This window comes from Zootoca vivipara, chromosome 5 (assembly GCF_963506605.1).
Source record: "Zootoca vivipara chromosome 5, rZooViv1.1, whole genome shotgun sequence".
NCBI classification, from domain to species: domain Eukaryota; kingdom Metazoa; phylum Chordata; class Lepidosauria; order Squamata; family Lacertidae; genus Zootoca; species Zootoca vivipara.
In genome coordinates this window covers 5661682-5677925 of record NC_083280.1, presented here as the reverse complement: position 1 = coordinate 5677925, position 16244 = coordinate 5661682, and the positions used below count along the sequence as shown (strand labels likewise).

Below are 16244 nucleotides of genomic sequence, written 5' to 3'. Positions count from 1 at the left end.
GGTTTGGTTTCAGGTACCACATGAAAAAGGCCATTGTTCTCAGCAGTTTTTCTACAGTTGCCTTTCTGTGGTGTTGATATTGCATTGTTAGTGTTTAAACTGCTATTTTTGATGTGATATTTTTTACCAGTTAGGGGTTCTCTGGGTAAGCACAGGCAACAGCTGCATTTCCCGCCAACAGGGCTCCCCATACCATTCTGGGTCACTGACTGCATTTACACCAAGTGATGCAAAAACCTGCCGATAACGTCACCACTATTGCTAAACGAAGTGAGCGCGCAGGTTACAAAGAAAAAAGAAAAAAAAACAGTCCCGCCAAAAAAAGTGGGATGGAGGATGAAAAAATCCCAGGACCCTGTGTAAGTTTCAGAATGCAAACATTTTCTATCTACATGCCAAGCCTTCACGGGAAAGCTCTTAAAATATTTAATCACGTTTGTGGCTTGGCACCCAATCCCTGCTCATAAATCCACTCTAATTGCCTGGCAGAGTTTGGGATAGCAGGCCTGGCTGTTGAGTCTCCAGCCAGCCGGGAAAGAAATCACTTTTCCACATGAATCAGCAGGGCAGGCTGAACTGGAAGGTCAGGAGGGCAACAGGGTCCGATAAGCTGTTCCTCTAGACACAAAAGGCCGCCAGCTGTGTTATTCCAACGGCAAGGGAGCACGTTGACAATAGGAGCCGGCCCATAACTCACAGATGTCCTACGTGAGGCCGGCCATGCATTGGCCTGCTTAATGGGAGGTTATCCGCTTGAGAAGGGGCAGAGCCCTTCAAGGGATGCCAGAAAAGCCCACCGCCAATCAAAGATGGGAGCGCTAGCTGCAAGGTATTGCAATCTCAGATAACAACAGGGAGCAAGCAGCAGAAAGAGATTAGCAAAAAGCCCAGCTGGAGCCAAGGATGCAGCTGGAGAGCGACTCTTGGTGACCAAGAGTCACCTACTAAGACTCTCTACTGGTAAAAAGAAGGGCATTTTGCTACTGATCCCTCATCTAAAGTGCCCCCGATAAGGGCCAGAGCTGGGTGGTAGAACTTCTGTTTTGGATTCAGAAGGCCTCAGGTTTAATCCCGAGCATCTCTAGGTCAGGCTAGGAAACCTTGCCTGAAACCCTGCAGAGCTGTTGCCAAGTAGAGTAGACACTACCAAATTAGATGGACCAGTGGTCTGGCTCAGTATGGTCCAATATTCCTCCGTTCATCTACCTTCAGAGGTGAGGTAGGTGGAGACTGGGGAGAGGGCATCATTCGTGGTGGCAGCACCTATTTGGGGAGAACTCTCCCACAGGTTTGCCTGATGCTGAAAGCAAGGTCTTTCTGAACGGCTTTTTCGCCAAGGCTTTTTAATCTCTCTGCTTAGATCCATTAAATGCTGCTGAGATAATGTTAGGCTGCCCCGCTGTTTCGACTACTATTTTGAAAGTTCCCTCTTTGCATATTTGGGCTACAGATTGTAAACCTGGAAACTCTGATTGAAACTGAAGAAGGGCAGGCCATCAGATATTGTTAAATACACAAATAAATGAAGTTATTTGGCGACCTGCAGTGTGCCACTGAACATCCGAGCCTCTCCTTAAGGTAAGAGCACAACCTGTATAGGTCAGGCTGCACACAGTGGCAGCAATCCGACAACAATTTGTGTAAACTGAAAGAGAGCACACCCACAATTGTCATTCCTATCGCTGGTGTTGCATTTTTAGATTTACATTACAAGAAGCCGGCTTCCTCATCAGTAATGTTTTTCCATGTTACTTTATAAGACTTCTTACCCATCCTTCACCGTAAGATCCCAGCAATATAATATAATTAAAAAGAAGTAAAACGTGTAACAGTTTATATACAATTTTATATAGATATAGATGTATATATATACACACACACACACAAAATTCCAAGCAAAAGCAGCACAAGATTAAACAAAATAGGAGAGATGGGTCCCACCTTGTTTCTTGAAATAATTATACAGCACCAGCCATCAGCCACAAAATTTCCTGGATGGTTTTTAATAATAACAGCAACAATAATTTAAAAATGCAGCATCACCAAACAATAACAGAACAGAGAATTCTAGTAGCATTTAAACAATGGAATATTTTAAAGGACAGAATAGAAAGGTGTTCACCTGTCCCCCAAAATAAAACAAGGTAGGCATCAGGCAAGCCTCCGTGGGGAGAGAACTCTAAAGGTGGAGTTCTATCACAGAGAAAGCTGTCTCTCCTTCCTCCCATGCCTGGAACAGGATGGGTGGGTGAGGGAGTAAGAATTTTTTTTTTTTGCATTAGACATCAGTGCACAAAGAGGATAACATGGCTTTTGAACTGTACAATGGAGCAACCCAATGAAATCATATCTTTGCCATTCCGACAGGGCAGGAAGCAGATCCGGGATAGAAGACATGGTGTGATGGCATTTCTGAGATTCCCAAAAAGCCAAACAAAAGAGGGCTCTGCAACTATGCAGCAATGGCAGAATAAGCTCTGGGCTCTTTGAGGATCGCAGACAGTTCTGCCAGCCTTCAGAGCTGCTGAAAAGGAAGGCCCTGCCAGCTTTCAGGTGACTCTGGTCCTTTGCTAAGTCACCACCTTTCATAGCTCAGCCAGAAGAATCCATTGGGAGCTGGCCAGGGTCCTGATCTGCCTTGCCTTGCCTGGACTTACTGGAAGAGGATCTGGCAACTGTTATCACCTCCCCTGTAAGCCCCATGAGAACAGGATACTCGTGGGGTAGGCTACACCAAGATACAGGCCCACCCAGGTTTGGACTGAGCGAGATGAGCGGGTGTCTGAGCTCCACCCTCCTCTGCCCAAACCCACCAACTGCACCATACCAGCCTTGGCCTCCAGTTTCCCCAAACATCCCTCTCTCCTGATTTTGCCTTGAGCAGTTATGCTTCCAGACTTTGGGCTAGCCCTGGGATAGGAGGGCTCACGGTGTGCGTTGTAATTGAGCTCCAGTAGGATTCGGGGGGCCACCAAGTTCAAATGCAGGCCAGCCAGCGAAGGTCCATTCCCAGCAGGAATCGCGACGGGGAAGCCTGGAGTAAATCAGCACGGCCAAAGGACAAAACCCCTTTTCATGGAAAGTAAAATGGAGCGCTTCCACCAAGTCCCACTGACAATCTTGTTCCCACCGCTCAACCTGGCTGCCTGCCCACACCCACTCGGTTTGAGGGCTCGCTCAGGCTTCCCAGAACAGGCCCTCCACCAGTGGCCTTTGAATCAGGTGGAGTCATGCTTACAGCCTGATGGCTTCCATGGCTCTGAGCCAGTGGTTTAGGGAGGGGACTCAGAGACTTAATCATGGGGTGGCCTCATGCACTGAAAGACACTCAAAGGAAACAGGCAATTTGTTTATGAGCCAAGAGTTTCTGCTCAAGAGTTTCCTTTCTTTCCCTCTTACTTTCTGTATCAACACTTCCATGAATTCAAACTTCGATCACCTCTTTTGTTATTCCGCTTGACGCTATCAAAATATCAACACCCCGACAACCTGCTGGTGTCAGAAGTGAAAGTCTTAAGGCCCTTGGACTCGACATGAAGACCGGCTTCCAGTTCCGATCTTTGATCTCCATTATAAAAGAGGACCAGTAAAATATTGTAGGGATTTATGGCTGACCTTCCCCACTCAAACTACTTCACACCTAAAACAACACACAGGGACGTGCCAGAAGGGAGAAAACTGATACACTCATCACTAAGCCTTGCACTTTCTCAAAACAAACCATTAGCCTTTTGCACAACTACTCCTTCTCTCCCAGACAGGCAAGTTCAAGTGAATTAGTTATGCAGATCTATTTGATTTCCTTGCAAGGTCGGTCCCCCACCACCACCACAATATTCAACTGGAGCTGCAACACTACCCACGTCAAGCCTGATTTTCTCCAAGGCTGCTTTCCCATGATATTTCTACCATACTGACATTTAGCACTCAGAACAAAAAAGATTTGCATGGAAAAATACACATTTCCCTGTTTGTTTGTTTTTTACAAAACCTATTGCCTACTGAATAAAGAGTATTTCTTATTTTCAGCTTCTGCCTCTTGGGGGGTAAGCACTCTGCTTGGGTGCCCTTTCCCTAACAAAGAACCATGAACAATAATCAGCAACACACAAGCAGCTAATGGAGTTCTAAACTGAAATATTCCATTTTATTGTCCCTCCTCCTTTGTCTCTCCCTAGTCCGAATGCAAGCTATAAGCTCCAGGCAGGTTTTATGTTATTCTATAAAGAGTCAAATACAGCAGCAGCACAATTAATACTAAGAACAAAGGAATAAATCAGCAATTAGCAAAACATGCCTATTCAGAAGTCTCACAGTGTTGCATTGCAGCAACATAGGCGCCTGAAAGGCGAAGATTGCTTTACACAATGAACACAATTAACGTATGGACTTCACTATCAATTCTGCACCAATTGCACTGGCTACCAGTGTGTTCTGGGCCCAGTTGAAAGTGCTGGTAGTAACCACTCAGGCCTTAAAGGGTTTGGGACCGAGTTACCTAAAGGACCACTGGTACTCATACACAGTGGTACCTCTGCTTACGAATGACCCTACTTACGAAATATTCTACTTACGAGTAAAAAAAATTGGGGCCCACTTACGAATTTCTTCGCGATCCGAAGGGCCCTCTCCGCCGCCGCCAGCGCTCCCGCCACCCCTGCTGGGCTGAATCGGGCCCTCGTCGCCGCTGCGCTTAGCCGGCACCCGCCGGATCCGGCCCTCGCAGCCGCCAGGGCTACCGCCACCCCTGCTGAGCCGAATCGCGCCTCGCCGACGCTGCGCACAGCAGGCTCCCTTGCCACTGCCAGCGCTCCCACCACCCCTGCTGGGCCGAATCGGGCCCTCATCGCCGCTGCGCTCAGCCGGCTCCCGCCGGATCTGGCCCTTGCAGCCACCAGTGCTCCCGCCACCCCTGCTGAGCCGAATCGCGCCTCGCCACCACTGCACACAGCCTGCTCCCTTGCCGCCGCCAGCGCTCCCGCCACCCCTGCTGGGCTGAATCGGGCCCTCGTCGCTGCTGCGCTCAGCCGGCTCCCGCCAGATCCGGCCCTTGTCGCCCCCAGCGCTCTTGCCACCCCTGCTGGGCCTAATCGGGCCCTCGCCGTCCCCATGCTCAGCCGGTTCCCGCCGGATCTGGCCCTTGCCACCACCGCCTGCACTCCCTGCACTGAAAGGTAATGTTGCTGTGCAGTTAAAGTGCACTTTAAAGTCTTTTTTCTAGGCTCCAGAATGAATTAATCCGTTTCCAATGCATTCCTATGGGAAATCGTGATTTGACTTACGAATTTTTCTACATACAAATGTGCATTCGGAACGGATTAAAATCGTAAATAGAGGTACCACTGTAACTTGCCTGTAATCTTAGATCTGTGTCTGGGGTCCCAGTTGCATGGGTGCCATGCAGTTAATGCTTGGCTTGGCATTCCAGAAGGTCTTAAAAATCGAACTTGCTGTTATGGCCTTGAGCAGGCTCCGGTGAGCGAATTCAGCTCCCGTCGCTGCATCCAGTGAATGTTTCCTAGTCTGCCTGCATGTTCTGTTGCTTTTATTTCTCACTGGACACCACCTTGTGGAGGGGTGGCCTCTGAAAAGCAACTGCTAAATAACTCATATAATTAAAGAGCCTGGAGGATACAAACCTGTCAATAGCTATTAACCGTGACAGTTCCATGGAATTTCCCGTTTGGGAGCAGTAGCCGTGCCCCCTGCCAGCTTTCTTAGAAGGACGATAATAAAGCACAGGAGTCACACATGTCTCATTTCCACCCAGTTTCTTGGCAGAAAACCATTATCTGTTTGGACTTGTGGCCAGCATCCAGAAGAACATTATCTGCCTGTGTTTCGCTCTGGGGCACTGATGTGAATCTCACCTTCTGCACGAGGTAGACACTTGTTGCCCTCTTGCTCGCAATTTCATCCAGAGCCGTGTCCTCCGTCACAAAGTAGCTCACATCTGCAATGTGGACGCCCACTTCAAAGTTACCTGAAACGGCAGAGGGAAGGTGAGATGTCAGGTGAGAAAAGGAAGCTGCGGGAAATAAAACAAATGCACAGCAATTCTATTCTGCAGCTTTGAGATTCTTCAAAATGCAGGAGGACCAGGTCATAGAATCATAGAATCATAGAGTTGGAAGAGACCACAAGGGCCATCCAGTCCAACCCCCTGCCAAGCAGGAAACACCATCAAAGCATTCCTGACATATGCCTGTCAAGCCTCTGCTTAAAGACCTCCAAAGAAGGAGACTCCACCACACTCCTTGGTAGCAAATTCCACTGCCAAACAGCTCTTACTGTCAGGAAGTTCTTCCTAATGTTGAGGTGGTCTTCTATGGGACAAAGCTCAGGCACCGGACATTCACTACGTGACCTCTTCCAGGGGAAAATGAATTTCCCTGAATTGACTGGCTGTTGGTGGTTCATTCCAGACATGTACTCTAAGACTCCTGTTACATTTGCACTGGGGGAGCGGGTAGAGGAAGGAATAGAATTGACTCAAATTAGGGTTACCAGCCAATTTGGAGGAGGGACTGAGGGGAGCAAAGTGGACTTCCTTTCAACCAAGTTGCCAGAAGAGGAGGATTTTCTGATTGCAAATTCTCATGCCTCAATGTGTACAGCCTTGACACCTTGGACAAGCATCCCCCCTCTGGTCTGGAGGTGGAGCCTACTTCCGACTTCCAGGAGGCAAGGTGGCCGGATGCCCTACTTTTACAGAGAAGCAACAAACTAAACTCACAGGGATCCCACAAAACAAGGACAATTATACAACTGCCCTCATATATCAATACCACATATTTCATCCAACAGGTAGAGGGATTAAGTATTGATAATCATGAATATTTTACTACATTGGATGCCAACTCCATATATACTTCCATAACCTATGAGGGAGCAAGGTCCATAATTGAATGCATTTTGATTTCTCGTTCCTCAGCTGATGAATCTACTCTTTTTTTAAAAAAAAATGGATTTGATGGACATCGTTTTAGAAAAGAACTATTTCTGATTCGACATTCAGTTTTCTTTTCAAATAAAAGAGGTCGCTATGGCTAGTCTGGTAGTGCCATGTATTTCCAATCTGTAAATGGCTGAGCTTGAGAATGCTAGTACAGTGATACTTAATTGGTTCCGGAAGTCTGTACTTAACCTGAAGTGAACTTATACTGAAGCGAACTTTCCCATTGAAAGTAATGGAAAGTGGATTAATCTGTTCCAGACGATGAAAAACACCCCCTAAAACAGCAATTTAACATTATTATTTTATTAACGAGACCATTGATCCATAAAATGAAGGCAATAATCAATGTACTGTACTATAAAATAAATATGACAGTATTTTAGATGAAAAAAATTAACATTTACAGTATACAGTGGTACCTCGGGTCAAGTATTTAATTGGTTCCGGGGTGCCATTCACACCCCGAAAAGTACTCAATCTGAGCACCGGACAATTGGGAGGGGTGGCTAACACCCCAGAGGACAGGATCACACTTCAGAATGACCTTAACAGATTAGACAACTGGCCCAAAGCAAACAAGATGAATTTTAACAAGGAGAAATGTAAAGTACTACACTTGGACAAAAAAAATGAAAGGCACAAATACAGGATGGGAGACACCTGGCTTGAGAGCAGTACATGTGAAAAGGATCTAGGAGTCTTGGTAGACCACAAACTTGACATGAGTCAGCAGTGTGATGCAGCAGCTAAAAAAGCCAATGCAATTCTGGGCTGCATCAATAGGAGTATAGCATCTAGATCAAGGGAAGTAATAGTACCACTGTATTCTGCTCTGGTCCGACCTCACCTGGAGTACTGTGTCCAGTTCTGGGCACCACAGTTCAAGAAGGATACTGACAAGCTGGAACGTGTCCAGAAGAGGGCAACCAAAATGGTCAAAGGCCTGGAAACGATGCCTTATGAGGAACGGCTTAGGGAGCTGGGTATGTTTAGCCTGGAGAAGAGAAGGTTAAGGGGTGATATGATAACCATGTTCAAATATATAAAAGGATGTCATATAGAGGAGGGAGAAAGGTTGTTTTCTGCTGCTCCAGAGAAGCGGACACGGAGCAATGGATTCAAACTACAAGAAAGAAAATTCCACCTAAACATTAGGAAGAACTTCCTGACAGTAAGAGCTGTTCGGCAGTGGAATTTGCTGCCAAGGAGTGTGGTGGAGTCTCCTTCTTTGGAGGTCTTTAAGCAGAGGCTTGACAGCCATCTGTCAGGAATGCTTTGATGGTGTTTCCTGCTTGGCAGGGGGTTGGACTGGATGGCCCTTGTGGTCTCTTCCAACTCTATGATTCTATGATTCTATGATTCTATGAGCGCCGATAGTGCACTTCTGCGCATGCACGAAGCACACAGATCGCTTTTGCGCATGCGCACGCGGCGGAACCTGAAAGTAAACACTTCCAGGTCCGTGGAGTACTTAATCCGAAAGCACTCAAAACTGAAGCATACTTAAACCGAGGTATGACTGTATTTTAAACTCTGTGCATGGTCCCCCTAAGAAACATATCAGATGTTATGGATGCCACATAGAATATATTTTCATTTTATTCTCCAAGTTATCTGAGGCGGGTGAGTTTTTTGGCTGGATCCATTCCGTTAATGATAATGTCAAATTCACTCGCCAAATGGACCAAATAAATATTTTGTTTTTGGATGTGTTGCTGCCACAACAACATCCTTTGTATGGCAGTGGATACTAAACCCCGTAGACAGAAGTTTACATCAGGCTTCTTAAGAAGAATTGATTGTATGGACACTTTTTTTTACATTTAACAAGAGACTGCACATTTGATCAAGTTTAGGAATCTCACGCCGATCAATTTTATATAGCAGGAGTTTCCCAAAACAGATGGCTTTTGAGTCCAAGTTAAGAGCAGATAGGATCAGCACACGGTCACTCAATCCAACACTTTAAAAAGTGGGTTATTTTGGTCCTTGGACTTCAACCATGTAGCCCATAATATCAAACATATTGTATAGAAACCCTGGCATATTGCTCAAGGTTTGCTAGGGTGCCAAGGAGTTCCTTTTGTGGGATTCTGCAGAACTATCAGTTTGGCAGATAAATTAGCCAGTTCAGACATTATGCACATGGAATCTCTTGGAAATGATCCAATCAGTCACGGTAAGTATGGTCACTGTACACAATGTCCACAAAGTTTGGAAACGAAATAGTTTTTATCTTGTTCATATTAAAAAAGTTATGTTTTGAAAGCTTTTTCTAATTGCAATTCATGTTGTATTATGTGACTATGTTCAAAATTATATGTTGGTCAGATCATTAGACCTCTTAAGCTGAGGTTAACTGAACACAAGCCCAACATTCGTACTAGAAACCCCATTAACCATGCATTTTCTGGAATGCCATCACAGGACTTCTGGTTATTATTATTTTTTGCTCTAGAAAGAATTCATCCTAGTCCATAAAAAAGATTATCTTTGGACTTGCTACTTTCCCAATGAGAAGTATTTTGGATACACAAGTTAATTCCAGGTCCTCTGGTGGTTTAAATGACAAAATGGATTTAAGTGTATTTCTATGATTATTTAATAAATGATTTCTTTTTAAAATAGTAGCTCTACTCATAAAGTAATTGTTCCACTCAAGTGTGATGGCCATTTTTGAGATTCACATCTGTAGGTGGTACATGGATTGGCAGCTGATTATAAGACCTCAGTTGTATTCTATTTTGCGCACAGAAGCAAGTTTTCTTTTTAAAGCAGTAACACAGCCACCTCTTTTTTATATCATACAAACTTTGTATGCTAGAAAGATTCACAAAAGCTATGCAACCTTTATGGTACAGTCTCTGGGTGTTATTGCATTATATTTTTTTACCTAGCGCAGGGACTAGTGTTGATGTAAGAAGATTTTCACACCTCCACACACCCACACCATCACCCCCAAGTCTACTATGCAGGGTCGGGGGAGACCCAGAGCAGATTTAGGGGATGCACAAGGGGGGGAGCGGGAGACGGCTGCATTATACCCTGTGCTGATGCATATCTTGCCTCAATGGCTCTTCCAACATCTTCTCTCTTGGGGGACGCTGCCTATAGGAAACGAGGCACATTTCTGTTTGCCTCAGAGTCCGAGTCCTGGTCAGGTAGAATTTTAGTGCCCTCTTAAATAAGTGTCTGTCTGTAACCTGTGTTCCAGATTCTGGCAAAAAGCAGCACAAACTAATCTCGACGGCCCAGAGCAACAAGGAATCTTCCTAAGGCAAGACCAAAAGAGCTGACCTTAGCACCACCTTATCCTTAGGAAACTGAACAGGGGTGGAAGCCAGGTCACCAATAACTCACACAGTGCCGGTGAAATAAACCCTTTATTCAGAGAAACAAACAGGCCTAGAGGGCACGGCAACTGTTCCGGGTAGATCTTGCCGCAATGAGAGAGTCGCAAGGACAGGAGGTCCCTGCCTTTCTGCAGCTCTCTAACTCTCCTCCTTCCCCAGTTCCTTCCCAAGCCATCAGCGGTGAGAAGGACAAAAGACCCACCCTCATTCTCATTAGAATGGCCTGCTGAGAGAATAATTAAAAATGTGCAAGGGAAAAGAAGGAACCACCACCCCACAGCAAGGGATGCATACCACAACTCTTCAGAAGCACTAGGGAGGAAACGTTGCAGCTTGAAGATCAAACAGCCCACCTCCCAAGAGCACCTACGGCCTCCCCCCCAGTGTTATCACAGGCTCTCAAAGCTCTTCCACCCGGAGGCTGGCGGGTCAAGCCTAAAACTACTTAGATGCTAAGCCTTAGACTAACAACGAGAATATTGCAAGCGACAGGAGCCAAACAGTTGCAGGAGGCAAGGAAAAAAGACACCCCTTTTGAAGTCTATATTCTAATACACCGACCCTACAGGACAAATATTGATGGAAGGAAAAGGAGGGAGTCATTACATCATGGTGTTAATCGCAGCCTAATCCGATATCCAGGCTCTTGAAGATATGAACTCTCTGCCCCAAGCCGAATGTTGACAAACCGAGAGGGATCCCGTTGTTCGTTTCGCCCTCGGGGTTCCCATCCCAGGTTCTTAAAGCGAGGGGGCAGCCTAACGCCTCCTGATTCCCACCCCACCCTTCACACTTGACCTCGAAGTGGCGGATCATCTGCCTTGCATTAAGAGGGTCCTGGCTGCAATCCCCAGAACTCTCCAGGTAGGGCTGGGAGAGATTTCTGTCTGAAATCCCACAGAACTGCTTCTGGCCACTGTAGACAAGAACTTTCCAAACTCTGTGCCGCAACATGTTAGTGTGAACACTTCCCGTGCTCCTCTCGGAGCAGGAAAGGGGTTAGTTTAAAAAACTGAATTAAAACTAGATAAAAAGAGTGTCATTGACATGAAAAGTTTGGAAAGCTCTGCTGTAGACAATACTGATCAAGACGGGCCAGTGGTCCAACTCAATATAAGGCAGGCTTCCTAAGTGTCTATGTTTGCAATAATAATTCCATTATTATTATTATTATTAGTAGTAGTAGTAGTAGTAGTAGCAGCAGTAGTAGTAGTACCCCGCCCATCCGACTGCGTTGCTCCAGCCTCTCTGGGCAGCTTCCAGCATACAGAAAAACATACTAAAACATTAAACCTTAAAAGCTTCCCTATACAGGGCTGCCTTCAGATGTTTCTTAAATGTTATATAATTACTCATCTCCTTAACATCTGATGGGAGGGCGTTCCACATGGAGGGTGCCACTACCGAGAAGGCCCTCTGCCTGGTTCCCTGTAGTTTCACTTCTTGCAGTGTGGGAACTGCCAGAAAGCTCTTGGTGCTGCATCTCAGTGTCCGGGCTGAACGACCAATCACATCAATACAGTAAATCTGACCCAACTATCACAATGAATACCACATACCTCTTGAGAATACCATATCTGATCCCACTCCCACTTCAGCAGTTACTACTGCTGTCATTTGCCTAATTTTTGAAACAACTTTTTACGGGGTTTTATAATCGAGGATCATTATATCGAGGATTTGCATAATAAATGATGCAAATAAACAAACCATCTCATTTGCCTGATTAGCCCCAAAGGCAATCCCCAACCAATCATGAATCACATAACAAATGGAATGCCATTATGACTCTACTAAATCCACTGAATTTGGTCACACGATGACATCACACAGAAGAAAAATCAGCTGAGAGCGAGAGCAATGCCTCCTGGATTATTCACATGGGTAATCTCAACCAATCAAAGACCACAGAATGAACAAGGTGGCATCCTTAAGGGAAAACAAACTCTGCTGAGAGAGAGCAAAAGGAGGCAATGGAAATGAATAGGCCAAACCTCTTCACGGTCACTGCTGAAAATGTTTTCACGTTCCTTCAACACTGCCAAAAACATGCCCCCAAAACAGTAAGCAGTTTTGGCTTAGCCCTAATCAACTCCGGTGTCATATGTAAACTCACAATGATTGAAGTTAAAAATGGCAGCCACCCATTGGAACAGTTTCTTCCCATGTTACACATGGTTATACAAAGGGCTTGTTGAGATCTGAAAAAAGAATCTAATGGGTTTGAACCCATTCCAGGATGCTGTGCGTAACCCCAACCCTATGTGGCAACTGAACGAGGAATGATTTATACAACACACCTATGAGAAGAGTTTAAAGCAAGCTGGGATTTCAACTTCTCCACTGATGACCTCACCTCCCCGAACAAAAACAGCCCAGAGAACTCAATTTTCCTTTATTACCAAAGAAATAATAATAATAAAACAGGATGAAGAAAGAGAGAGGAAGGGTCTGTAAGTACTCAGTAAAAGCTGCCAACGCAGCAATTTGAATCAAGTGTTCACTCTTTGAATGGGGAAATTGGAGTTTAAGTTTGTGTGAACAGCAGGAGCAGGAAGAGCAGGAGAGAGACCCTGGTGGTAAATTCACATTCACTTTCCCAAGCAACTTTTTCACCATCCAGATTAAAACAGGGAAAGAGAAAATTAGCCAGTTCTGTGAGAGCAGATACTGGCACTGGGAGGTATTACGTCAAGCAGGACTACAAGATGCTGTGCTCTGAAAGCAGCTTGAAAGATGATCACCACTGCAGAGTTCGTAAGATAATTTAACACGCCCCATCTCAAGATCTGAGCCATGCTAACAGGCATGAAACAGGGATGCCACCAAGACAACAACTTGGTTTTCCAAGGCTAACTTTAACCTCTGTTGACAAGGAATGGCTGTGGCTCAACAGTAAAGCAAGAATTCTCCTGAAAGCATTCAAGCATACCTCAACTTTTCTCATATGGAGTTGGGGCCAATTCATCCTCAAAGCTAGCTATGTTTATTTATCGCTTCTATAGCTGCTGAAGGCATTCACCGAGGTAACCAGGGTTTGCCAGTGGGAGGCCATGGGCCCCTGAAATCAGCTGGCGTTTTGAAGGCCGGCAGCCCGGTCGGTCCCTCTTCACTCCAAAAACCATGCCAATTCATTGTCCAGGGCTTTATTTGGCTTACATAAACCTTCCTTGCCTGGCCTGGGGGCATTCTGGTTTTCGCAAAGTGCCAAGGAGCTGAACGTGAATTGGCGGCTTTGTTTACCAGACCACGGTAAAACTGAATGTCATAGTAGGCAGATTCAGCCAAGGGACATGGAAGGAGGCAGGCCCAATTCCATCCACTCAGTGTTTCCCCCCTCAAACTGAACTCAACAGTGACCAACTTTCCCCGCCCCTCACTCCTTTTGACATGAAACACTGAAGAAAAACACAGCAAGAAAAAAACACCCAAAGAGAACCCAATGTTCTCGGAGATTCAGAACCTCCCGGGTGAGCCTCCAAAACAAAGAACTGGGGGCGGGGGGGGGGGTTAGAAGAGGTCAGTCTCCCCAGGGCTTCCCACCCACCTAACCATCAAAAACGCACTTCCTCAAATCATCTCAAGGACAGGTTCCAATATATTTTGCTTGGTGCAGAAGACCAAATGGCACCTTCTCCATTTCACATGCAGAAACGGATCAGAGCCGCAGCTGAATCTCACTTCCACACCGTGGGTGGAATAGCATCCTCCAGCACACCTGAGGACCACAGAGTTCTATCCTCCAACGCCCCTGAATCTAATGTCCCAGACAGCTCTCTACCCGATGGTTGGGCCGGCCTTGCTCCAAGTGGATGGGAAAACGAAAGTCTCTTTTTTTTTCACCCAAAGAGGACTTCACTGGGAAAACATGCTCAGAGGAGGCTCCAGGAGCTTCCTCTCCTTGCTCCAGTAAATGTATACACACACATACACCCTCAAGCAGTCCACTGAAAGCTTGTGGAGGTGGCCACAGAATTCCCAAGCCTAACCACACATACAGTACTGGACCATGTGCGGAGTTCCTTATCAACGAAGCCTCTCGGTAACAGATCTCAGTTTGCAGATACCAGGAAACACCTTCCTCTGAGTGATTCCTGGTCAAATCAGACAATGCGTACCAGGGTGGGCAAACAGCCTTATAGCAGGTTAGCTTCTTTTGTTCTTTTGATGAAGGGCAGATAAATAATGTTCATAACTAACAGAGGTATAGGTGGGTAAGTCACTCTGGAGTTTTGCTGTGAAGCAGAGTAGATTTTTTTTATTTATTTAGAAGTTTGCACACTAGTATGTGCAAGCATCTGCACAACTCCACCTCAAAAAGCAGAGTGCAAAAGAGGATGCAATCTGAAATACCCCATCTCCTCACACTTCGGCCTGGATTAAAACAAAACTGGGCTTCACAGGAATCACTTTTGCATGCTCACACACAGGCATGTCACCAATTTTTCTATACACACACACTGAATGATGACCCTGGGTCAACATGGCTTCTGACTGTCACCTGATCCCCAGAGAGGCTATGAGGAACTAGATCCGGTGTGTGTGTGTGCGTGCGTGCGCGTGCGCGTGCAGTAGGGGTGGGATCAGCCACACACACTGTGAGTGAGCGCAAAGGCTTCCTCCTTGTCCACTCAGCTCTGCATAGCCCATCTGATGATCAGCAGCAGCAGACCAAATGGAAAGTCACCAAATAGCAGAAATGAAAGTGGAGCTGAGGACCGTGCCTTCGAAAGACGCATTTTCAAAGTTTTCCATGAGGCACTGGAAGCCTCTGAAGTGGGAGTTGTACTGGGGGGGGAGGGGGAGCCCCAACGCCGTGCATTACAAAATTAAAAGCCCGATAGGGTTACGTGCGTGTTTTGTCTGCAGCAGCTAATAAATCATGCATCCAGACTCCTAAATCCCATTATGAAGCAGCATTAAGAGATACACTCCACATTGCAAAATAAAAGGTGTATGGTTGCTCCAGCTCTATTCGCCAGCACCTTAAGCCTGACAAATAATTTATATGTGGGACAGGCCTGGCCTTTGAAGCCTCTGCGGAGAGCGATTTCCACATGCTCCTGCCAGCTCGAAAGCATGGGTGCCAAGTGGACATAGGTAAAGCATATGGCTGAGGAACAGACAGAATGCAAGGTGGTACCCTGCCGTGAGCACAGAAGTGAGGTGCACAGACTTGTCCTAAGGATGGGTGCTGAGCCTCCAGTTCCTGCCATTAGCCAGCCTGAAGGATGCTTTAGCCAGATTGCTGCTCTGTAAAATATGTCACAGGCTTACGAAGTTGTGGCACTCAGGACAGGCAGGCAAGTCAACAGGCGCAACTTCACTCTCCCACATTGGTACTAACTAGCCTCTCCTTTGTGAGATAGCCCCTGTATCCAGCGAGAAATCACTCAGACCATGAGCCCCTCTAGGACAAAACAATCCTGCTCCCTTTCCCTAAGAAGGGGCATATACTCAGCACATTCTTGGCTGCTACCGAGTCCGACACCTCCCATGCCCCACACCATGTTCAAATTGGCTGAAAAAAATAATATCCCAAGTTTTGACTATTCTGCGTGAAAACTCCCTCGTTTTCACATTTTTCCAGCAATCGGAGCATTCTTGAAATGTATGTGCTCTAAATTTCAATTTTCTGGATTAACCATTTTGTAGTACGCTTTGGGTCCCTGATTTTGAGGGAGGGGGAAACACAGCTACCCTATTTTTGAGATTTTTCTGGCAATTGGGCCATTCTGGGAACACAGAATGAGAACACAGGAAGTTGCCTGAGGCCCGTGGCTCATCTGTGCAGCACTGCTCATTCCTCCAAGCTTCTTTTAAAGACTAATCCACGTTCCCTCCATGGACCACAGGATGCTTGTTTCACTCCTCTCCCACCTGCACCTGTCCCACTTCAGCCCAGAACTCTCCCACCTGAAACTCCTGTTCTG

At 46.1% G+C, this 16244-nt stretch overlaps 1 protein-coding gene across 5 annotated transcripts in view; it reads right to left on the bottom strand.

Moving 5' to 3' along the window:
* The window catches only part of DIS3L2 (DIS3 like 3'-5' exoribonuclease 2), a 199118-nt gene that overhangs the window by 63526 nt on the left and 119348 nt on the right, over positions 1–16244 (bottom strand). For all 5 annotated transcript variants that reach the window (XM_035132946.2, XM_035132943.2, XM_035132940.2 and 2 more), the window contains one exon: positions 5871–5983. In XM_035132946.2, the coding sequence (XP_034988837.1) occupies positions 5871–5983 (113 nt within the window). The remainder of the gene's footprint in view (positions 1–5870; positions 5984–16244) is intronic.